General features: G+C 40.5%; 1 protein-coding gene across 5 annotated transcripts in view; it reads right to left on the minus strand.

The window, feature by feature from the left end:
* sbno2b (strawberry notch homolog 2b) overlaps window positions 1-26,056 on the minus strand; it is a 60,064-nt gene that overhangs the window by 14,467 nt on the left and 19,541 nt on the right. The window contains exons 1-8 of one of the 5 annotated variants that reach the window (XM_071487437.1): window positions 22,450-22,589; window positions 21,705-21,828; window positions 3,217-3,390; window positions 1,793-1,879; window positions 858-963; window positions 558-718; window positions 324-457; window positions 29-119 (exon numbers count right to left, since the gene is read on the minus strand). In XM_071487437.1, the coding sequence (XP_071343538.1) occupies window positions 29-119; window positions 324-457; window positions 558-718; window positions 858-963; window positions 1,793-1,879; window positions 3,217-3,390; window positions 21,705-21,779 (828 nt within the window). In that variant the 5' untranslated portion in view covers window positions 21,780-21,828; window positions 22,450-22,589. Of the gene's footprint in view, window positions 1-28; window positions 120-323; window positions 458-557; window positions 719-857; window positions 964-1,792; window positions 1,880-3,216; window positions 3,391-14,264; window positions 14,460-21,704; window positions 21,829-22,449; window positions 22,590-26,056 lie in introns of those variants that run through there. The other 4 variants (XM_071487434.1, XM_071487435.1, XM_071487438.1 and 1 more) reach the window with 4 other exon arrangements.

Below are 26,056 nucleotides of genomic sequence, written 5' to 3' on the forward strand. Positions count from 1 at the left end.
CTGTGACACTCATTCCACCTGAACCCACCTTGTTTAAGGCATGCACAGGAATATTCGGTGCATCTATGTCTTTGAGATCTCTCTCTGCATCAAATTTCAGGTCATTGGATATGCTGAACCTGAGGGCAAGAACAGGAAAGTCAGTAATCCAGCCACTAACTGCACAGACTAGCTCCTACTTTACAATATATCCTGCATACAGCTAGATACAAAGCACATACCTATAAATCAAGGATTGTCAACCAGAGCAACTGCAGCTGTTATTTATCTTTTAAGTTTGGTTTAAGGCTGTATGAGGTCTACCAGAGCATTACATCTCTTACCATAGTGCTTTCTTCCTTCCTTTAAGGTAATTCTCCAGGATGATTCCTGCCACAGTGCGTCCCTTTCCAACCCCAGCCCCATCTCCGATCAGGAAGCCCGCCCTCTGGTTGTTCTGAAGGATCACCTCGTGTTGCTGTGGGCCGAAGAGGGCAAATGCATGAACAAAGTTTTCTAACATAATCAAAACATTAATCACTGATAATGCTTTATGTTTTGTGTGCAAGTTTGTGTACCTGGCAGGCATAGATGATGGCCTCTAGCTGCAGAGCAGACAGCGAGCCATTGTTGATAGTTGACTCAGGGATAGACAGAGTGTATGTGATGTCAGGGGGAGGGACACTTGATAGTGTGTTGGTCTCCACCACAATGTCAGGATGAGAAATTCCTATGGTGGCTGAAGAGCGGTTTAAAGAAGAGAAAATTATACTCATGTTAACAGCAAAGTGCTCAGTGTCATGTCGTATTAAAACAGAAGAGCGCAGATGATGATTAGGTAAGTCAATGTTGACATGTTGACAAGTCTAGTGGCCTACATTTAGAAGGTCTGTACTCAGCATATGTGTCTACATGACCCAGTTCCTCTGACTCCTCTTCCTCAGCATCCTCTTCCTCCTCTGGTGGAGTCTGGGTTCTCTGAGCCTGGAAACAATGAAAAGTCAGTCATCAGTGTAATTCACTTCAGCAATAGCCACATTTGGGAGTTTTGTTTCTGGAGTTTCTTGTTTCAGCTTAGCTGAAGATGATTTAGCAAAGAGACCGTAGCTGAAAGTTAGAGGCGGGGGAGCAGTTAGTAAGAAGTCAACACAGCACATGTAGAACTCCTTATCAAGGTGGATTAACCAGTGAAAGAGTGAAATAACAAACAAAAATTAAAAGGTGCATAAAAGCAGCCAAAGAGGAAAGAAATAGGGCTTTGTAATATGTCTGTAACTATAGGAAAAAAAGTGCTTTACATATTCAGGCAACAGCAGATGCATGTTATCTGAGAAACTTGAAATGAGGAGGGTCTCATTTTGACAGATTAGTCAATATTACCCTGCTTCTATTCTTGTCACATAAACAATTCAGAGACAATGCAGTGTATGGTATTATTTGTTCTCTATCTAATGTGCATAGGAAGAAATGTCCAGTATATGCAATATGCAGCAATGCTTTCATCATCTGTGTTAAAATAGACTTGCCAAAGAAGGCCCAAGCCTTTCAGTTTCACTCATCACATATTACTTTCATGCACTACACTGTCAATATGTGACCCTCACTCTCAGATTAGTGGCACGTCATGTTTCTATGTAAAATAGTCTCAGGCTTATCTTCTATTGTAAACACACAGGGTAATAACAGCTGTGCTAGAGACATAGAACACAGTCTGCATATCTGTGCATTACTGAGAACTGCCAATGAAAAGGCTCATCTAGCTAGAGAGCTTGGCTTCATTTCAACATCAGATTGGAGAGGTTGGTGTGGCTACCTGGAATCCTCCTAAAGGTGGGGCGCTGATAATAGCAGTTATATCATCCAAACTGGCCAAGCCATGAAACCTGCTGGTGCCATTCTGCTGTCAACAAAACATAAAATGAAGAAATACAAACTCAAATAAACAGTGTCAAATGCATAAGAAAACAGAAACAAAAAAGACAAGAAATCTTTGTGTGTGTGTGTGTGTGTGTGTGTGTGTGTGTTTGTCATTTGTATATGCGTGTGCATGAGAGCGTGTGGGAACGTCATGGATGTCTGATGGAGCAGCACTCAACAAAATGCAATTTGTTGTCTGGCGGTGAAAAGCCAGCGACAACAACAACAAAAAAAGCCAGATAAAGCTGTGTGTGTCTGGGAAACATAATGGATGAAATGAGGGCGGAATGAAAAGGAAAACATAAAAGGTTTTCAGTAGGCAGGAGAAATAAATGTGCTCTGATTCAAATCAAAACGATATCCACAGACTCATCTAATTCAAAGAGGCCTAAACAGCAATGCAGGCAGGACTGGAGGAACAACATTTGAAAACAAAGTTGCCCTCCTCAGATCATAATGATACACAACAGTTTGTTGAGTTTCTCTGCTGCACTTTGTCTCTTCAAAGACAAACATAATTAATATTTACAGCATATCATGCACATCTCAGTCGTCAATTTGGAGATACTACTTTGTGCACCACTGTGGCAATAGTAAACAACATGGTAGGATGTAGGTTTGATTTGCTCTGGGTGCAGTGTCAGGATAGCAACATGGTGACATTCAATCAGTCTATTTGACTACTGAGTTACATTCTAAGAATAATGGATGACGGAAATGGATTTAGACATGCTAGTAAAAAAAATATCTGGATAATAGTGTGAAGAAATTGGTGTTTTTTTATGTTGTGACTACATTATTCTTGAAATCTGTTCAAAACTAAAACAATTAGCTGTAATTCCCAAGGAGATCATAAGATAATTAAAGTAATTTATGGTACAAATGGGTGACTAATGCGGGGAACATTCCTCATTCAATCACGGTGCCATGCGTCTGTCCCGCTCTGCATGCTATCAAATTAAATATTAATAAAGGAAAACAATTGTTTTTAGTGTAAATAACACTGAGGCCTGGTCAAACACAGTTGTAGTGTGGATTATATTGCCATTAGTGTATTTTCAGAAGAATGAACTTGAACACAGCTACACCATGAAAATCCCAAGTAAGAATGAAACCTGCAGCAACTTGCCAGATCAGCACTAATGTTTACAGAGAGAGACAACCTGATTCTTGCTTGCTGGTGCTTGGTGTCTGCCCCCACTACACACGTGTGTGATTATTTTAAAAAAGTGTGTGTTGCGTAATAGTTGTAGGGGTGAGCTGTTGGTGTGGCAACCAGTGTTTTTGGTAATGACGTGTGTGTGAGTGCTTGCTGCTGACCTCTAGCTGGCTCTGTGCTGGTGTGGTGGTACTAGTGTTGACGTCCCAGAGGGTGGGCACTGTGTCCAGGTTATCTGTGCTGATGAAGGACTGGGTATCAGCATACTCCGACAGTGAGTCAGCCGGAGAGGAGAACAGAGAGTTTGTGGAGAGGTCATCAATGCAGGACAGGTCCTGAAGGCAGAGAAAGAGAGGAGGTGTTATATTGTGAAAGGGACGCATGGATTCCTAAAACAAAACCAAGCCTGACACAGCTTCGCCATCACTCCCTTTTCATTCATGGGAAAATAAATGCTAATTATATATCCCATATCAGACGAGGCACACATCATGCAGCAGAGCAATAGTAGGTATATACCATACAAAGAAGATACCTATGGATGGAGGTGAAGCACAGACAATAAAAGGTGGCACATTCATTCTGGACTCTTTTAAGAGTAACACCAGCAGCCAAAACCAAATCTGATCACACACAGACGTGTAAGAGCGTGCATGTAAAATGGAAAGCGAGCATAATCAGAATGGTTGTGTCTGTGTATGTCATTTCAGCCATGGCTGCCTTCCAGTCGCCCCTCTATTCATATCCTTTCCAACCCCATTAGCATGCCACGTTCTTAAACCATACTCTTCACTGGCACCCCTGGGCCCCCTGAGACGTATAAACATGGATGTGGGGAGATAGGGACTGAGAGATGGGGAGGGGGAGGGAACATGGTAGACAAAGACAAGCTGAGCTGAAGAGAAACTATTTTTGGAAAATGGAGTCTGGATCTCTTCATTTCATTGTGTGGGTGTGTGTCTGCTCGTAGTCCTCAGTGTGTGTGACTGTATGCATGTATATTTATATTCTGTGGGCCAAGTGTGGAGATTCCCACACCCCCATGTTCCAGCTAAACCCTCGAGAGGACCATGAAGCACACCCACAACAACACACACAACACAGAAGGTCCAACTTGCTAATTCAGCAATTTCATTTCACTGTTTACCTCCTGTTAAAGAGGATAGTTCCACATTTTGGGAAATATGCTTATTTACATAGATGGGAAGGCGAGCTGCTTCCCCCTGTTTCCAGTCTTTGTGCTAAGCTAAGTGAGTCAGCTACTGGTGGCAGCTTCATATTCAGTGTACAGACATGTGAGCTGTATCAAATCTTTTCATCCAACTCCCAGGAAGAAAGCCAGTAAACTTATTTCCCAAAATGTAGAATTTTACTCCTTAGGGTCTGGTTGTGGCTGTGTAAAATACATAACACCCAAGCAATGTAAATATGATCAGTTTATACATTTCTGTATCCATCCTGCGTTTACACATGCTTACATGGTTTTCGTACAGTACAGCCAGAGCTACGTTTCTTCAGATAAAAATAGTGTACAGCCACAAGTGATGATGAGTGGGGTTGAAGCACAATATGGTATCAGGACTGAGGACAACTTTTAGAGGAAGAACGATACTGTTCTGTGAGAGGTCAAAGTAAAAACTGCGTGGAAACAAAAAATGATTAACTGTAATGGTGACTCAGATCTCAGCAATACGCTGCTACTGATTAATGCTGAGAAGCTGTGCTGGCTGCTGTCATAGCTGCGTATTTACTATTGCTCACAGTTCAGCTGGAAATGTTTCGCAGGCATGAGAAGACAAGACGTCAGCCTCTTGCTGTGAACATGACTACATCATGTGGGAATGGGGCCCACTGAGGTGGGTAAGCAGCAGGCAGACAAACACAGACCCAGGCCTGTGTGTGCTCACAGATACATGTGTATATTTTTGCCCTCTGACGTTAGAGAAACAACTCATTGACCATAACATGTAGATGTTTATGTGTTGGAAAGAGTGCTTTCTTAAAAAGGTAGCTCTATGATTATGCCTCTCTCTTCAGCTATCTCACCCTACCTTTCTTTCCTTTTCTTCCTGTGTGTGTGTGTGTGTGTGTGTGTGTGTGTGTGTGTGTGTGTGTGTGTGTGTGGTGTGTGTGTGTGTGCTTGTGCTTCCTGATGGCAAGATCAGGCATGAGCTCTGAAAGCAACCTCACCAAAGCTCTTCCACCCTGCAGACAGCTGAATGGAACAACTACCTTTTCTGGGGTGACAGAGGGATGTAGGTCCCTGTAAAATATCACTACCACTCCCAAACACCCAACCCGTCACCATTTTGTTTGTTTATCCTGTCAGTTGTGTGTCTTCCTATCTCATCCTACTCACTGTCTCACCTCCTTGCTCTGTTCCCCCCTTTCTTGAAGTTTCTGACTGTGGATAGATGAGTAAACAACAAGGCTTGGAAAAGGGACACTGTGTCACCAGAGGCATCGTTCCACAGAGACAGAATTGTGGAAAAACACAAAAGTGCAGATGCATGTATTTCACCATGGAAAACAGTACAGTAAAAACACCAATACTGGATGAGCAGGATCGGTTGAAAAGTTTTAGACGCCCATCATTTGATGAAAAAAAATCTACAGAAACAAACAGATTAAACAGATTTGATTTGAAAATACAGAGTAAGTTGGGTTACAATTAAATATATGAGCTGTCATAATAACTTTCCCTTTAAAAATGATTTGTTGAATCCTGTAAAATCTAATGACTTCAGTGTGCTGCATCACAATGGATTAATTCAAGCTCAAGCTGAAACTAGCCCTAAATCAATTCGTTCTGCAAATATGTGATTTGTATTTAGACCTGTGGGTCATTGCTCCTCATTATGTTACAATGTGATTTCTAGGCTTTCCACATCATGCAAATCCATGTAACAGAGCATACTGTGCTGGTGCAGTGTTATTGGGAGAACCAACACTCCTGATTCAGAGGAACAGCAGAGAACTCAGCCACGTCTTGGTTGATGCTAACCCAGACATGGCCGAGTTTCACCACCAAGCTAATCGAGTTGTTAAGCAGAGCGTAACTGAGGCAGCAGTGTTTGTCCCCCGGCAGGCCCGTACCCAGGGCTAGTTCATGTACTGCTCTCTAGACTGGGCCCTGCTGAGCAGAGATAAGACTTGAATTCCAACTGCTCTGATGGTAATCTGGCTCCTTCCACAGCACACTGCCACAAAACTGTGAAACTTCTAATCCTGCCTCTCTGTCTCTCTGTCTCTCTCTCTCTCTCTCCGTCTCTCTCTCTCTCTCTCTGTTTCTCTCTCTGCCTGTCTGTCTCTCATTTTTCTCTGCTGCGCAATAAAAAAAAATATCAGCATGAGTGTGTGTTTCTGTGTGTGTACGTGTGTTTTTCAAAATGCCTTTCAGGGAATTAAATCTGCTTGAAATCTTTATTGTAATTTCTGGGAATAGCTGGTTAAAAAAAAACAAAACAAAAAAAAAAACTGTGTTTGTGTGTACACGTACACAGAAGAACATATGAAAGCCCATGTGCATGTGTTTTCCTGTCATTTGTCCACCTCCTTTTTTTTTGCACTTCACGTGTTTCTCTTCCACTTCACTTTCTCTCCTGTTATGAATGCTGAAGCAAGCATTACTGTATCTCCTCCTTTTACAACTCACAGAGTAAAGTTGAAACCACAGACAAATACTGGAATCCATCTGATCACTAGTCTGTAACATGGCATAATCTAAACAACTGTGTGCTGAAATGGACTTAATATTAGGAAAAAGCACACATGTGCATGTACTGTGTGTCACATTCTCATAAACAGTAAACTGTATTTGAGAGTCTGGATGATGACAGTTGTCTGCCTACAGATGATTAATGAAGGCACAAAGCAGTGAAGAAAAAAAAACAAACAAAAAAAAAAAAAACGGCTGCAACAAGTTCCTCCAGCTCTCAGGACGCCTGCAGAGCTGCAGAGGGGTTGTGGTTGAAGATGGTGGTTATCAGCTCTAAGAATCAGACCTGGAAAAATGTACTTCTAAACATAAGCCACCCACAATAAGCTTGATATATTTACAGTGCAATGAGAAATCTAACATGTATCAAATGATACCCCCCCCTTAAAAAAAAATACCAGTGAATCCTTAATCATGAGAGGTAACTGAATATTAGCAAACACAAATGGGTAAAAAAGCATGTATCTGTGCTACTCATGCAGCTTCAACACTTGCCTGAGGAGGACTGAGGAACACCGTTTCTAATATAATGATTACAAAGACACTGACTATAACAAAGGCCCTGTGATAATCTTAGGCGCTACCATACAAGGAAATCTAGCAGCCCCTATCTTTTAGTTCGCTTTCTAAACAACAATGTCCATGGGTCTGTGTACTTCTCTTTGTCTGTCAATGTTGCCCTTTCCCATTAAAGGAAAAACTGTTTCTCATCAAAAGTCCCATCATTGATAGCTGTGTCTTTCTGACAGAGACCATTTTAAAGGGGCTGAAACATAAGTTAGGTTTATCAGATAGGAACCTTTCTTAAGCACATGAAAGAATAAGCTCAGGGGATGTGGCTTGTATTTCCTGATATGCTGCATTATGTTACGATCATGGCCTCTGACATCGAACTATGTACAGTTTTTGGTTTGTTTGTTTGTTTGTTTGTTGTTGTTTTGTTTTCCCCTTTTCCACCCCACTTTGGTGTGGTCAAATCCTCCGTATGGTAATCCCTGTCACTGCTATCTCCACTGTTGTGCTGGGGAATTTACTGCCAGCCACATTCCTCCCGTGATACACATGCTGCCAGCTGCTCCTTTCACACGCATTTTCTTTGGCATGATGGAAATGAACAGTTGACACGACAGGGACATGATTCCTTGCCAACTTCCCACCTGGAAAGACTCCACTTATTGTTGACGCAGTTCATGACCAAAAGATCAACAATTTCTTGAACCAACCATAGAAAGAAACTACTTTTTCTGCCTTTAGTTTCTGCTACTGCTACATGTCAGAGTCTAAATGACCCCCTGCTATCAAAAAGCAAACTTCAGGTGTACACTTCTGCATATAGTCCTAGGCCACATCCTGTTAAACTCAATAACCTGCTGCAGAGCAAGGCCAGGCCTAGGCCCCAGGCAGGCAGGCCAGGCCCAGGACTTTCCCCTCCTACACACTGCCAGCTTGGCTGCTTTTCCAAGGCCAGGAAACAAGTCACCCAGGCCTCCCACTTACCCCACACGCCCACATATACACACAAACACACACCTCAAATGACCTCACCATCTCACAAATACGTTTCTGTCATCTCTTTCTTATTCTCTCTTTGAAACCCTGTCCCCCCTTGTTTCCCAGCCCTCTCTGCCCTTTCAGCCACGTGCTGTGTGTTTATCCTGATTTTGTTTTTCCCACAGAATTCAGCAGCAGGAAGAGGATCTCTTTACCACATTTAACTTTTCACCGATATTAATGTGTATGTTGTTTGACGTCTTTTTCAGGAGATATAATCACTTACCACAAAGTTAAAGGAGGACAAAGATGGCGTCATGTTACAAACACTATTATGCACCAAATGATAACGGCACTTTTACCAAAAAAAAAAGAAAAAATCATGAATGACTGTGATCTGTTAAAACACTTTTCCCACTGAACCCTATTCAATCCTCTCTTATTATTCTGAGTCTGAAAATGTTTCTGTAACAATAGTAGTAGGGGTGGGAGTGTGTGAGTCAAATCGCAATCATGAATATGAGAGGTATATAAGGCTAACCCAGCACAACCTTGTCAGTGGGTGAAGACAGTGCAGTGAAACTGTTTTAATCTGCCAGTATCTGTGCTGTGTGTATGTAGGTGAGACAGAAGGTTATTAAATCACCCACCCCACTCCTACGATCAGCTGATTGAAACAAGCCCCACCCCAGGCTCTCCCCTCTAGGGTCAGCTGTTGACCTTGTCCATACAGCTAAGAGAACCTGATTCATGGCCCGTGTGTGTGTGTTTTCATGAGGTGGGTCTGGGGCCAGGAACTGAAAAGCAACCACTGGTGTCTCTCTTTCTGTCTGGATTACATTATGCCAAGCTGTCTGCATGTCCTACATCCCTGTCATTTCTGCTGGGCTGTGACTTTAATAGCACAGCGCTGAACTTTTCTTTTTCCTTGACCTTCTCACAGACTTGAAGCAGACACTGGCTTTTTGGCAAAAAAAGCTCTTTGGTTAACTTGCTATTTAGAAGACTTTTGTTTTCAATATGAAATTGATTTGATACTGTGTGTAACTGAGCACAACAAGCGTTTTGTGGACAGTATGAGCTGTCTTTGACATGCAGACATAAATCAGCTTCTTCTGTGACAGAGCTTTGATCGAGGAGCCAATTTGTCAAAAGGCCATTGTATTTGTGTGAACACATGATCAGTTTTACATCCTGTTTTGTCTTATATGACAATTTAGTCAGACAACCTTTAGGCAGAAATATATTTAAATAAGTGAATCAGACAACTAAATGCACTCACTGACCACAAAGAGCTCCACCTGGGACACCCGCCAAGCCAACACTGATGTTAAAAAGCCTCTGGCAATAATATTTATTTACTATTTTATACTGAAATTTGTTAAGATGCAGCTTGACAACTCAGCTGAAAGAAAATCTGCAATTGTTATTTTGACAGGATGGTCTGAGAAACAATGAAAAATTAACTTAAATTATATTTACTCTTTTCCATCTGTGGGGTCAAAAGAAAATGATTAGGTCATTCTTGTCTACCCTGTAGACAGCCAAGTCTAGCCAATCCCAGACCAACTACCCTTGACCAATCAAAGCGGTATAACCCAGTCTAACAACCTCCTGACAGGCAGGCCTTCATGAAGTGCCAAGTCTGAGTAAAACAAGCCAGGGACAGCTTGCTGCTTACAAGCCTCCTGGAATTTTCCAGTGTTTTCAGATGTTCTGGGAAATAAAAGGATGCCATGTCAAGTGTCCCAGCAAGCGGATGAATGACGGAGCCTGTTCAAAGAACTAGCTGTGTGTGTAGAAGAGCCTGAAGCTTACGCTGAGCTGACTACTTTAAACACAGGGTCCTGCCAGAAAATAAATCTACCTGGCAAATTTAGATTCTTTCTCCAGTGAAGAAGGACAAGCAGAGTAAAATGTGTAAAGTAGCACAAGTTGAGATAATCTGAAAGACAGAGAGGAAGGAGTCCCAAAGAAAAATAAGACTAGTAATTTCATCTGCTGTGTATCTGGGGTGGTGCCAAGAGGAAGTCACCCACAATTAGGTGCCTTGAGGATGAGTTTGGAGTCACAGAGGCATGTCTCAATAGTTTAAACCTACATCTTGAAAAAGGAAAGAAAAGAACAGACATACATTCAACAAAACACGATGGGCTTCTGAAATGGATTTGTGACATTTCGAAAACACAAGACACACAAAGCACATGAAAATGACTCACAGTGTCAGTAACTGTGCGCTTGTGTTTGTGTTTGTGTGAGAGAAAATAGTTGCATGTGTGAGCCTGCATTCACAGTGTTGAGAAAAGTGGATGTGAGGGGAGTGTTGACGCAAGATGACGTCTCAGTTATGCAGAAATTTCAACACAGCACACCACACAACACTTGCAACATGGGTAAAATCTGTCATTTGTAACAGCCACAACATGGAGAATAGTCTAGAGAATAACTGAAAATGTTATAACATTGTGAGTGAAACAATGCGACCATGTCAGTTGGTCACTAATTTAATGAACTACTACTACAAAGCAGAAACCCATACAGATGAGCCTAAATTGAGAGTCAAAGGGAAAGTTCTCTGTGCCCTTGCTCTACGTGAGAAACCAACACTTGATGAGATGAGGGTTTATAAGCTGCATTACATCAAACATCTGAAGTGCACATTCACGGATTCATTTAATCTTCTCTCTTATCATCTGCATAACACACACGCACACTTTCACACACCTGTGGTCAGTGGACTGCTATCATGCTGTGACTCAGGGTGATGGTAAGCTTCTGATTTGGTTCAGCAAAAAGTCTCAACTGCTAACTGCCGTGGGAATTTTACTGTGTTACAACCATGGACACAGTGGCCGGGACTATTACGACACGTTAAATAACTTAATCACCTAATGATACCTGCGTGCTGGTCTTCCTGTGAACCACCTCAACTTGAAAGCCATCTAAATATACTGATGACCAATACTTACTCAATATGTTTCACACTCTTGGGGGCAACGGAAATACACTTTAGGATCAGTTCAATCTATTAAGGGACACAGTGGCCCCAAAATAATTTCCATCACGCTAGTCAAGCAGAGTGGTGTGACATCCCATCAAGAGGGCCAAACAGATGATCAATAAAAACAAGTCTTGACTTGTTTTAAATAAATGTGTTGTGTACTCATGTGGTGAGCTTCAAACACACACTTTTTTTCCTGGTGAAAAATCAGACAAAACCATCATCTCAACAGTGACTGAATAAACCTTTCTCAGAGGGATAATATGTAGATTTAATTGTGTGAGGTCTTTGGCATACACGCACAGACTGAACAAGAGGCACTCAGACATGAGGAGAATAGAGCGGCTCCAGCTTGCCAGCAGATTTGAACCCGGGACCTTCTCGCTGTGAGATGACACTTCTAACCACTGAGCTGCTATGCCACCCTTAATCTAATACAAGAGGCCCTGAAATAAATCTACCTCTACCTCTTTTATTTGTGACTGTACCAGTGAAGTGTTAAACTCTATGATAATTTTGTAGGGTGTAATTTGTACGGTATTTCTAGTGAGAAAGTGCACACAGCCTTGAATGAAAAGCAGTTTACACTAGAATCTACAGAAAAAAACTAATTAGTATGGTGTATTTAACAATGTATTTTACTTTTTAAATTAAAAAAAAAAAAAAAAAGACTTAATCATTCTTGTTGGAGATACACTACTTAACTTAGGTCTTGAACTCTGAAAAATAATTTAAAAAAGGACAACAATAGAACTTTAATGCAAACAATTAACAAGAGAAGAATAAACTTTTTGTTTTGTCATCACTATGAGCGACTCTTGATGCAAATGAGCAAAAATAATTTGTAAACAGTAAAACAAGGGGATCTGCAACACCTGACACCGACAACTTCATCCTTCTGCAACGGCTGTTTTCCGTCTCCTGTCAGACCAGGCAGATTTACCGGATTACATACCCTGCATGTTAGTAGCTATGACCAGTTTTTTTAAGGCCAACAATAATTAATTGGAAAATCAACCTGTTGTCTTTTCACCTTGCGCCATCCTGGAGTTCTTCAACAGTTGCGATTCAACTTGGCACTGACATATGATACCTTTCATGCTCTTGAGAGAGGTTTACTTATTGCAGACACAGTTACACATTGGTAAAGACGGCTTGCAAGACACACAAGGCAGCAACCGTTTGCCTCCCTCCATCCTTCGTCTTTGCAGCATAGGAAACCTGCACCCATCCTCTATCTTCTCACTCCCCTATCCCCCCCACCCCCCCCTGCTCTCACTCATCCTCACCATCATTGTTCATTCACTTCCCGTAAGCTGCATGTCGAGGTCATGCTTGAGGTTTAATGTAATACCAGGAAACTGACAGCATGTGCCCACCAAGAGGCAGCGCTGAAACATGTTGGTGGGCCTTCAAGAACAGGTTGACGACCCCCCCACCCCAAGTCAGGTATGTTGTGCTAAAAAGACTGTGGGGCTGGAAGAAAACCACTTGAAATGTGTCTACTTGCGACTTGAAGCTTCACATAAGCTTCAGATAAATGTTGCATGGAATGAAGATCGTGCATTTTGTCCCTCCATCTCTTACGCTGGAAATGCATTAGGAAGGGATCTCTAAATGGCAAACAGGAAGAATGATTACAGCAAACAAAACCTCTTTGAGTGATCACATGAGCACCTGCCCATTTATTTAGGGCAGACTTTAAAATCTATCCTTCAAGGCTGCAGAACATATTTTTTGGCATAAGATGGTGAATATGAAAACCAAACATCAATAGTAACGATACTGATGTTTGGATACTAACTACAGACGTTATGGATGGAGACACGGCCTGTCAGCCAGCAGCTTGTTGGAGAGAAACTAACAGAAGCAAATAGTAGCCAAATTTGTAGCCTGAGCTAATGTCCAGCCATATATTTCACTGGCAGCAACTTTTACAGCCTAACGATTAAACAAAAATCATGACTTTCCCTTAAATAGTGAAATTGCAGCCAGGACTACAAATTAACTGCTCATCTTCAGTCTGCTGTTAAGGTTTTCATTTAGAGAAAACATTATTTAAAGTATAACCACTGATTGTGTGATTTCTCAGATTTTTTTTGAGGTGAAAAAGGCTGACATGGTGAGATGAGCTAATCAGCCTTATCAGAAACTCTGTGAAAATGGGCTCAGCAAGCCTTACGCTAATAGAGTCATTAGATGATGATGATGAGTTTCCACCAACACTGTGCAGGCTAATGAATGATAAATAAAAAAACGATGCAGTTCTATTCACAGTGTAATGCAACAATGGGCATATTTAACAGCCACCCACAACACAGACACGAGTGCTATTTAGCCTGACAAGATATCAGGTTCTAGCACTTACGGGAACACAGCAAGGAGTGAGGCAGACAATCATTTGTCATAGTTCCTGGCTGGGAATGAGAGTCTCAATGGAGCACCGGGTGACTGACTGGGACAACGGCCTGCCAGCACAGATATTCACAACCTGACAGGTCTACTCTCAGTATTGAGCCTAAATCCATAGCCTGTGCATCTTCTTTTACATTTTTCTTTTTCAGTTAACAAAAGGTGGATTAGTGTCGTAACCAGGTTTGCCACTAACTATTTTAACATCAATTCCACTTTATGCCAAGCTCCAGACAGAAAATAAAGAGAAGAAAAATCACAGGCCTGCCTCCATCAGAGCTGTAATTATATGGCATTACACAGAAGTGTTTTTAAAATTCATTCAAGGAAATCAAAAGCACAGCCATAAGTGGGTAATAAAGTGCTTACTCGTCTTATTTAGAAGTTTCTCGATAAGGACAATAAAAACTCTTCACAATTTTAGCACACATACAATTAGCTTTCTGTTAGTCACAATCCTCATTAAACATTTTTCAATAACTGGTCGTCACAAATAAAAATAGTTTTAAATAAAAAAAAAAAAAACACAAGCCTTAAAAAAACAGAGTTGATTCAGTGTAATATATGGCAAGAAGAAGCAAACAAACCTTGGGAAGCGGTCGTCCCAGCTGTGAATACAATTTAGTCCAGATCTGCATGAGAGACATGGGTCCAAACGCTGCAGTATGGGGGGGGGGGTAAAATACACACACACATACACTCCTGCTTCACCTTGAATCCCTGAATGCGACAGCGTCTTCCATGAGTTGGTATTCACCTTACAGCTGGTGCACTTCAACCCAACAGTGGACTCTCACTAGCCCTTTCCCAGTTCCTCAACACACACATCTGCCTCTACCGCAGGTACGCTCTGGGCAATGAGCTCACACATACAAACTCTGTTGCTCTCACAACCAGAGACACGGGCAAGTCTAAAACATGCTTCCTGCTTCGGTAGGACAGTCGGGCATTTGCATAGAGGGCTTAGTCATAGTGTTTGAGGACTAGTTCCTCACAGCTCAAAAAGGTGGTTGGAGAGTGAGTGAGAGAGCAGAGGAGGGGAGGGGAGGGGAGAGGTGGGGAGAGGAGGGAGGGAGGAGGGGAGGAGCTTTCAGGAAATGATGCTTTTGTTGGTAAGTGACTAGAGTTACTGGCAGTCAGGCCCATTTTACTGTACATGGTGTAACTCAACCGCATTTGTAGTGTAAACAGTTTTGTGCTCTGGACCTGGCCGCTCCTCACACCCCACTGCTTACTGCTGTGTTTAATGGGCCCGGGCCACTATTTAATGATCATTATATTTAGAGATTGACTCCCTGCCTGGCTGCCTGTCTTATTTCATACTCTGCTCTTTGTCTTTCTATTTCTCTGCACAGGCTCAATTTCAAGACTGCTATTCTCGTAATGATTACTGATTAATGTAATGATTCACAGCTTAGAGGTGCAAAAGCTGATAAGAGGAAAACAAAGAAGTTGTGTAGTTAATTGGGGAGGCGAGTCCCTTCTCTGATCTCAGCAGACTTGAGCTGTCAGTCAGCCTGTCAAAATCTTCTCCTGTTAATTCATCTCTGTTGTGTTAATAGGCACTGAGGGAGTTTTCACATGGTTCTCCAATAAAGGTTATGCAAAAAAAAAAAACATTTCAGGCAGCTTAAAATAACAAGGAGACAGCTGAAGTAGTCAGAAGTGTATTAACAGTTCATGTGCAAGCTGCAAATGTGCCTATTCAAAGGGCGTTTCAGGCGTCAGCCACAACTTCTATCTGTGCGCAATCGCACACAGATATCACAGATGGACATTCCTGCTTACTGGAACTATGGACACAATTGTTAAAAAAAAAAAAAAAAGTATTCTGGGAATCTGATGGCAAATGGGTTACTCCAACAAACCCAAGATGGTGATCAAAGACAATGTTGCAACATCCATTTTTCAGATAGAAAAAAAAAATGTTCACAAGCCACTAATGAGGAAATTTGTTGTATTTAAAAACAAAAATAATGTGATTTATTTCCCTCATGGGTGGAATAGATAGAGGGGTCCATTTGCACACCCAGCTTCCAGGAATAATGATATCAAGCCAGCATGGTGAGGTACTGTAATGTCCATCTCTACTGGACTGAAGGGGAGTCAGACTGTCAGAGACGCTGTGGCGCCTGTCCATGGTGTCATCATACGAGTGGGAATCCTCTGAATAATGTGTGTTTTTGCTTGTGTGTGTGTGTGTGTGTGTGTGTGTGTGTGTGTGTGTGTGCGTGCGTGGGACATAGAGGGCCATTGGGGAGGGATGAATCATTGATGAACTTCTGTAGAATACTCAAACTCTCAAACACACACAGCTCATTGCATCACAAGCTAAAGAAAGACAGGTCCATCTCTTTTCATCATGACTTCACAAAAAACACACAAATGTATAGCCCTCCAACATGAAGTGTTATTTACTCCTGTTGTTTTCCAAAAATCTGGTGACAGCGGGTAATGTGTTTGATTGAGGCCAAAAACAAGCAGAATTTGTTACTGTTTAGATTTTAGTAATTCTGGTTTAATTTCTGCTTCCAGCTCTCACTGATTTCTGGTTCTAGTTTGACTTCAGCTGGATGTGCTAGTGTTAGTTTACCCTGGGGTGTTAAAGATATATACACAGCACCTGTTCCATGCTGCAGGAAATGTACACTAGAGAAGCTGTTGCACGAAAGTGTTTTTTTTGCTTTGCTTTGCTTTAAACAGTATGCATGAATATTGACAATGTAAATTAAAGTGCAGTAGGTCTAAACTTAGCTTTTAGGAATAGGAATAGGAATAGGAATATAAAGTATGTTTTTTAACAAATACTCAGATCTTAAAAAACGCAGTATAGATAGAGGTTGGACCGTCCAAAACTAAACTAAAACTAGACTAGATCATCTGGAACACACATCATACAAGGACAATAGTCCACCTATTAACAACCCTTCAAATTAACCTTTAACTTCCTCTTCAAACTAGGCCATCCAAATGACTATGTTAGAATGTTTCTCATAAGGAAGTAACCGACTGATTTATATCATGATTTGCTTGCTGCAAGCAATAAGTCAAGAAAAACAAGATAGTCTTCTATGCCAGTAAAAAAAGACAACCCTGAGGCAGAGCAATTTTCAGTTTATCTCTAAGATTTTCCTTAAAATAGCTTCAAAGTTTAAAAAAAAAAAAAAAATTGTTGAATTCTATCAACTGCACACTTTTAGAGGAGGAGAATTTTAGGTTTTTTGAGTTTGAACTATGCTTGTCTGTACAAAGTCAGGGTGTAATGATGAGTCAGCTAGAGGGTCTGTGGAGTTGGAAAGGTTCAAAAGTAAGTGCATGCATTACTGGAATCAGTGGATCTAAGCATTTTCCAGCCCAGTATGAGACTAACTGGGATCCTTATGTGCATAGATGCAGTTTTCTCTTGCACACATGGGTGCTCAGGGATTTTCTCCCACAAAGAAATTGACCTTTAATCTCCAGCTGGTCTATGGCTGCTGTGGAAGAGCTAACAACTACTGGAGGCAAATTCAGAATTTTGGGTATGACGTATTTAGCGAACAAAGCGATTCTAATTTTACAAAAAGCAAAACTGAAAAGAGCTGCAAAAGCAGACTTGATGCACATGATCTCTTCCTAGAAGTGCACAGAAGTGATAGTAATAGTGAGAAGAACCACACAGAGACAGAGCAAGTGTGTAGCAATAGACTAAGGCTGAGCGTAAAAAGTGTGCCTTAGAGTGTGTAAACGTGTATGTACAGTGTGTGTACATACCTAGAGTATACAGTAGGTGTATTAATGTGTGTTCTTGCAGAGTGTTGTTTTCTCTTTGAGGTTAGCCAGAGTGGTTAGTGAATGAGTCTTTTTTTTTTTTCCTTCCAGTAAGTCTTGTTTTCATTCTGACACTCTGCAAAACACTGCTTTAGATCCACAAATGACCCAGGTGTGCACGTGTGACTGTGGCAAGTGTGCAATTTTTCTTCTGAATTTTAAGATTTAACTACTTCTAAAGCACAGTACTCTTGTTTTTTGATGGTACTGGTAGCATTATGTCCAGGTTACAGCTCTTTACCTCTAGTGGTTTGTGCACGGCCCAGCAAGATTAGTTCATTGGTTCTTGTACAGACCTGATGAAGATCAGTATATATGATGCAGCCTCAGTTTTGTTTTGTCAAAGCTTCCGATGTTCATCTTTTTTTTCTTCTTTGTTTTTTGGGGTTTTTTTTTATTCTTTTTTTATGGGGTCCTTAGTTTGCCAAGTAATGGTTTAATGTGTAACTGTTATCTCTGGAGAAGTTTCCTGGAAAGGCAAAGCAATTTGATTCTGACCTATCAAATGATCAGTTACGGTAAGCTGCAAGTCATTTGATAAAACCACTTTCTAGATCTATTTCATCTCTGAAATACAAATATCTGCTAAATAAAAAATACATAAAATAAAAATATCTGGACAAATTTCTGTCACTTTAGTCAGTGAATACAAATGAATTACTTATAAGATTTGATGCCTCATAAGAAAAAAAAAAAAAAAAAAAACCTTCGGTGAAAATTTCTAACATAACTGGGAAATTTTCTGGTGCCACTGAGCCCAGTTATATTGTCCACATCAAACAAATGTTATTAAAAAAGTGAGACATCATTTTCCTCCACATCATAGTACAGTGCTCATGTATTCTATTTCAGTTGTTAGCTAATGATATATTGTAAGTGACTGATCTATCTAATCTAAGGGATATCGAGTCTCAAAGCGAAGTCTATTAAATCTAATACAAACAAACATTTGGCTCTTGTTTTCAAGTTACAAGCAATCCAGAGATAGACATCCTGTCCACATGCTGCAACAGCAGGTTTCCTTACAATATGGGGATATTCCAGCAGAGCTCTGCTGAACTGCATAAACAAACTATAACACACTGCGGAAAGCCAAGCAAATGACTGTTCGGCTCTAACTGAAAGAGGGAACTGGCTGAGGTAAACATGGAAGTCACCTGACAAACAATCCCCCCCAAAAAAAAAAAAAACATCAAAAATTCTACCCAGTGACACCTAACCTCTAACCCTAACCCTAAATGTCTTCTGTACTGTCAAGATTCAACAGTGAAAATAAAACAAGAAATCCGGCTTTCTGATTGTGTCCATATTGAGGAAAAAACAGGCAGGGTTGCCATGTGATGGTGATGTAGGGGGGGTGGTGGGGGGGTGGGGTGGGGTGGGGTGGGGTGGAGGATGAAAAAGGGTGCTGAGTGTGAGGTGGTGGATTAGTCATGATGACCCCGTGAGTTACATTTTCTCTGCATGCCTCACATGGCAGGGAGTGTCCAAAACCAGAAAGAACAGCTGAGAAAGCACAACATAAGCACAACACATCTCTCTCTCTCTCTCTCTTTTCACAGACACCATAACACTCCACATCTCCAGTGCGAGGAAACCATACTTGCTGCTCATGAATGCACCAATCATGAAGAAGCCACACATAAATGACAGCTGTCACATCATACTTGTCTAAATCTGTGCACAGATGATTAGATCCAACATCTACCACATTATCATGAACGCTTGTAATTGCCTGTAAGGAAGAGAGCCTTAGCCAGATGGGCTAACACTGGCAGATGGAAAATTAGGGAAACCCCATGTGAATCACAAAATCCATGCCAGAGCAACCACACACGTGATGACATCACTTTCTTGTGTACGAAAGCCATCATGCGTAGTTCTTGAAACAAACTACACAACTTAAAATGAAGCATTCTTCTTTTTTTCCACAGAACCCGTACACTCATTCACACACCTGGACACAAACATGAAGTGAAACTCTACTTGTGCTTCCCTTCTGCTGGTGATTGTTAACTACACTACAGTATACAGTATGCGTTAATGGTGATTTCTGGAAATCTGAATGTGCAACAAACATATACAAATAAGTCTAATACAGCTTCAAAACAGACATCAAAAGCTGGGACTGTCCTATGATTTTTAACTGAAGTGACTGTTGATGTAAAAATTATTAGGCAGTACTATCCAGAAAACACTATTCCTGTAAGTGTTCCTCTGCCAGCAACTTAATAATGTGCACCTGTAAGGACCCAACTTAACCTAATTTGGCTAAACTTGCCTGAACATCAAATTGAATAAACTCTAAAATGTAAACTTGAGCTTTTATCAAACTCTCTGAGCTCTGAGCAAAGCTGCTGAAGGAAAATCCTTAAATGTGAAACTGGCTCATTTATGGCGTTTTGTTGTGGTTTGTTCATCATTTGTATCATCACATTTGTACTTTTCCATTTGAATTAATGAAATCTATAATTTATTATTATAACAATGTGTGCAAAAATAAAATAAAACAACCTACATGAAAGCAATAATTTTAATGCTTGCTTATGCTTGTTCTGCATTCGATGGCTTTCGTTATCCAGCAATTTGAATGTTGAAGTGTTTTCTTTTTTTTTTTTAATAGAAAATAAACAAAATACTCATTCAGTATAAGTGTGTAATTTTATACTGCAGTGTGCCGTTTCAGTTTCTATTTCAATTTGAAAGGGTCAACTCACCCTTAGTACACTGGGGTCCAAAAGTCTGAGACCACTTTCCCATTCACTCAAATAGGTAAGTGGTCTCAGACTTTTGGACCCCATTGTACAAAAAGACATATTTTTTCACTGACACCTCGAGTTATCTAGCTATACAGACAGCAATGGTTTCAGTTTTATCTACTGGGAATTTGAGATATTTGTCTCAGGGAAGCTGATCTAAGACAAATGGAATTTTATTTGTGGTCCACAAAGCACTCAAAATTAAACAGGAACTTGTCTTTCCAGAAACAATATCTAGGTTACTTTGGATCATCCACAGGCCTGACTGTCAACACTTTGTCAGAACTACCATTAGTCTGTTTACCTTGAACTCACCACTGCTCTTTCAATAAGAAATACGCTTAATATAACAATTTGAATTTGTGGGGACATAAAATCCAAGTCAACGGCAGTTTAAAGTGACATTATCTGAGAAATGTATTATACCATGAAAAGACTGACCATGAAAAGACTGACCACTACCATGAAAAATGCATGTTCAAGGTAAGAAATGTCCATTCCCTTGTGACTGCTGTCACATTTCACCCCATCTCTCATTATTTATTTCTTTGGCCTTATGTTGAGCCAAGAAAAACCCTGTTTGCAATGCCTTTTCTACTGTCAGACAGGCTAATCATGAGGGAGATAGTGTCAGTCTGCTTGGTAACCCATGACTGCCCTTCTTTAAAACTCATCATCATAGCATATTGTGTTTTAATATGGTTCCATAATGCCACTCATCAGCTCAGCCCAAATAGGCTTCAGATTAGAAACTCACTGGCCTGTGTCATTACAATTGGCTCCTATTCATACAATGCTAACCATAAGGACTTGGCTGGATGGCCAAAAAAGTGCACAGGAATAGAAAATGCAAATGATGGATAGTAACCATCTGGAACGGTGGGGTAAATATGTGACTGAGCAGAAGGCTGCACCTTTATTTCACAGTCCATGTCTAAGCATTTCCCATCCAGAAATGAATGTCCTATTCTTAAAGTTGTACACCCAGGGAAAGGATAATCCTTAAGACACCAAATTATTCACAAAAGCTTAAAAACATTTTTCAAGGACACCTTCAAAATGTTCCAAAAACATATCTCACTTTCTTGAGTCTTTCCAAGCGTGACTGAAAAAAGCATCAATTCCCGAAGATGCAGTGTGGAAGTGTAGTAGAATAACAGTGGTAAATTACAGTGTATTAATGACATGCCCTGACAGGAATGGGACAGGTACTGTTGCAGTCGTCTAGACAATACTAGGCTTTAATCAGGCTGCCCTATGGTAAATTAAGCTGAGCTGAATACACACAGAAGACAAGATGAAAGCAGTGGGTGGGAGCCATGATAAATTGAGTCCAAGTATATATGAGTGTTTTCATACTGGCTCTTGGAGGTATTATACTGTGTGTGTGTGTGTGTGTGTGTTACTGTAATGAAAATATAAATACACTAGCATGTACAACAGACATACAAAACCAACCTGGGGGAAATCTCCATTTCTAGGGAGGTTGAGGCTGGAAAAGTCTACGTCAGGGAATCCCGAGTACATGTCCATGTGCACATCCGGAGTGGTGGTGGTAGTGCTGCTGTTCAAGTGGTATTGCCTGGAGGGGGAAAGAGGAGGTTTAGTGTGGTTAACGGCTACTTATTCAAATAAAACTGACACATGCTGATTTTTCACCCTCGTATAAATTTACACCTTACAACTGCCAAGTAGAAACACAGCCTTCTATCACTGTGCAATAGGCAGCTCCAGCAGAGAAATGAAAGTGGCACTAAAAAGCATCTTGTGATCAAGTGGTTCAGTCACAACAGAATAAGATGGTGATCTAGTGTTGTTTTATCAAAATATGGTAATCTGACACTATAACACAATGCTTCATCTTGTTTTTAGCAGTTCCAACACATCACACAAACTTAACAGGTGAATACACGTTCAGTTTTCTGTGCTGACAGCGCTCTTATGAAATGGGCTGATGCCAGTGGACTGAAGCTGTACACTCTTCTATCTTTCTAAATCAAAGTACTTAAGAATGAATACCTCACAATATATATCTGTCAAACATTAAAGGATGATAGCAACGTACATAAATAGATCCAACATGGCCCAAAGAGGTAGAGGTTTGAAAAAAAGACAGAGAGACAGAGAGAGACAGAGAGGGAGAGGAGAACGAGAGCGACGTCTACAGAAAGTGAAGGGATAGAAAGATAAAAACTGCTCTGACCTGTGTGAGGATCCAATGTCCACCTTTTGTTAATGCCAACCATTCTCCTTTAGCCCAGTGTTAGTATCAGAGACAGGTCTACAGACCTCATACCGAGATATTTTCAGTTTCTTGCTGAGTACAAGTCGTCATAATAAAACAACTCCCTATGCTGCTAGTGAAAGCAAAATGAAAGCAAAAGTAAACCTTTGTCAAGGTGGAACTGTAACCATACCAGTCCCATGTTCCCCTCGTCCAATCATGTGCCAGGGCTCAGGCTCAGAGGGAATGAGCTTGGCCAAAGCTATTCACAGGATTTGGCTCTGTGTTCTCGAGCACGGGCCAGAGATCAGTGAGACTGATTGATTTAAGTTCAAAACGCACCAAGGGAAAGGGCAGCCCTCAGCCAGTGTGTAGAAGCCAGCCAGTCTATGAAAACATGGTTCCTGTGATTTTTTTTCTTTTTGAACAACGTAAACAACAACATGCAGCAAAATTCAATATTTAATGATTCCCATGTTCAAATGTTCTATTTTTAGTGAGTTTCTGTTTTAGATCACCACAGATATCTCTGACCTGCAATACAAGCAGCAGTTTTTTTATTTAGATTTATCCTCTTGTAGTGATCACTGATGCTGATTTTTTTTGATAAAAAGAAAGGTCACAAACTTTTGGTGCTGTGGTTGTTTTATATTATCATGTACAGTAGATAAAAAGGCTGAATGTCACAGCTGAATCTTGTCACATTCAGCCTTCACGGTGAAAAAAAAAAAAAGTTAACTCTTATAATTAACAACAGCAACGTAATGATTCTCCAAATCCACAGTTCGATTCAGGCCTAAATCTTTTTTAACTAAACCAAATTGTTCCCACCCTGCTGACTTGAATGTGCCCAGGGTTCTGCAGTCTCAGGGTTATTATTCATCTTGAGCTAATTAAACTAAACTTTTAGCATGATTACTCGCCCAACGCACACGGAATCACGCAGTTGGACAACACTAAAAGGTGTATATGTACAAAATATACAGCTTGCCCTACCTTTAAACAAAATAATGATGATGATGTTAATTGGGAAGTGAAACATGACCTTTTTTACATTAGTAATGTAATGCGTGATCAACAGGCTGCACCTGCAGTACTGGCAGCGGTATGAATATAAATTATATTCATGAATGATGATGATAAACTAGAAAAAGGCTCATGGGCTCATACCTGTAAATAATCGGCTAGTTCTCAGAAAGATCACACCACAGTGAATGGTAAAAATTATCAACACTGGAAATCCCCTTTCTGGCCCTTCAGTCAACAGTGATGTGACAGTGATATTATTACAGCAGAGGTCTTGGCAGGACGGCATCAGCTGCTTTCCAAAAGCACAAAGCTGGTTAGCGGCTCTTGGCCAAAGGAGGTGATTGACTTACTGTTTGTGTACATGTGGGCTTCACATACTACACAGTCTGTAGATGTGTGCAGATAATCACATGAACCTTGTTATTGTTGCACAACCTTTTATTTGAGGTTAAAAACATATTGGGCATGTAACATTGTGGTTTTAAGAAATTTGACTTCATCAGTGAAGTTTTTATGGCGACACCAGATTATCATCTGACAACCGGCTTGAATGACATTTATCAGTGATAAAATAAATAACGACCGTAATTATAGACTCGAAGTGTCAGAATCACATTGTAATTTCAAACATTGCAAAGTGGTTCAATCACAAAATTTTACAATGCAGTCCATCAGGAGAGCTGCTCTTCAACATTCTTTAAAGACACTAACAGCTACAGTATACTGCAGTAGAACTCGAGGAAAACAAAGCTCAAATTTAACATTATCCTTTACACTTTATGTTAGCAGAGATAATGCATAAATGAAGGACTTAAACCAGGACACGTTTACTTGGCAAAGTTCCCTTTAAGTGACTGTAAAAACAAACACAGACATGATCTCGTAATGCGAAATTCCTCCCAAACTCACTACATTTATGTGGACACAGAAATAGACAGAACATTATTTTAGTGCTTTTAGCAGGTAAGAATCACTGCCTTTATGCAACACACAATATGTTTTACTGCATCTGAGTCTGATCATGTTGATTTTTGCTTTATCATAAGCGAATATTGCAAATAATGTTTTTGTTTTTTTAAATTATTTTCTGGGGCATTTTCAGCTTTTACTTGATAGGGACAGTAGAGACAGACAGGAAATGTGGGGAAAGAGAGCGAGGGAAACAGTCTGGCTGGCAGGGAGTCAAACACCCTATAGCTGAATGTGCCCTAACCATTCAGCGTTGGGTGGCCGCCAACTACTCTTTGTAACAGAATATGTGATTAAAGGCGAATTTTCAGTTCAGGTTTGAGTTTTAATGTTTTTAAAAGGCTATGAATTTCTTACTATTTAAAAAGGAGCAACAAACAAGTTAAAAAAAAGTTTCAACCACTGGCTCCTCATAGCATTTTTATATAGAAATATAAAGACTAACATCTAACACCTACCGTGTCCTTGTATGACTGTGCCAAGTTTATTAAAAGACAAAAGATTCTTAAAATTCTGTAAGAAAACAAAACCTCTTCACAATGATGATCAGCAGTATAATGCTCCTTCCACAGACGTTTTTCAAAAGGTTTACTTCCCAACTTGATACTAAACAGTAAACAGTGACATCAGACAATAACCAACTGCAAAGATTCCTTGGAAGAACACTTCCTTAAAGTCAACACACCCATGAAATGTAACTCTCACGCTATCAGCAGTGTGTAATAAACTTTGAGTCATAGCACTGGGAAACAATCATGTCTGTCTGCAGGCAGTATCAACAGCGAATAACACAGAGATGGCAAGCAGCAGGTCACACTAAACTCTGGAGAGGGGGTATCAAAAAGCTCAACTCGAACTTCACTTGACTCACCTCACTGTCTCATCGCATCAAAAAGAAACTGGTAAAAGAAAGACCCTCTGGTGTTTCTAGAGAAAATGTATTTGAAATGTGGTCTATAGTGGGATCCCATCTCACAGAGCCTTGTTAACATTAAGTCCTGCAAACAATCTGCACTTTCAAAGCTGATAACTCAAGACTATGTCATAATCAGAAATATACAAAACATAAAAACTGAATCACATCAGTGGTTCGTCTCTTATTTTTCTGCTGTGAACAAATATCCAGGCTCAGCTGCGTGGGACAGACTAAAGCACACACTTCCACAAACTCCTACTGCTGTTTGCTGAAGAGATTTAAAACAGTGGTCATTGTTTTATGTCTTGAAGTTGTAAAAAACGATGAGCACTACAGGAAAACCCAGCGTATTTGTGGCAGTCCATAAGCATGATCACTGTAGAGGTTTTTGTTGCATTAAACTGTTTTTTTTTTTTTGCATCAGCAAACATGTACAGTGGCAGGTAGTGAAATACTCTTTATGTAGTTCTGGCTCTGTAATCAAGCACAATGGATTTAAAGATGTAAATTTCTGACTTTCAGGTCTGAAGATGTTCAAACCCTGACCAAAACAAGAGCAAGAGGTGTACATGGCTGCAGTATGGGACTAGCAGAGCATCACTATGGAAGATACCAAGGATCTAGTGATGTGTCTGGGCTGTGATTCAGCTCTGTTGATACTGATACCAATAT

This window comes from Trachinotus anak, unplaced genomic scaffold (assembly GCF_046630095.1).
Source record: "Trachinotus anak isolate AG129_WGS33_773 ecotype Australia unplaced genomic scaffold, CSIRO_AGI_Tana_v1 ptg000010l, whole genome shotgun sequence".
Lineage (NCBI taxonomy): Eukaryota > Metazoa > Chordata > Actinopteri > Carangiformes > Carangidae > Trachinotus > Trachinotus anak.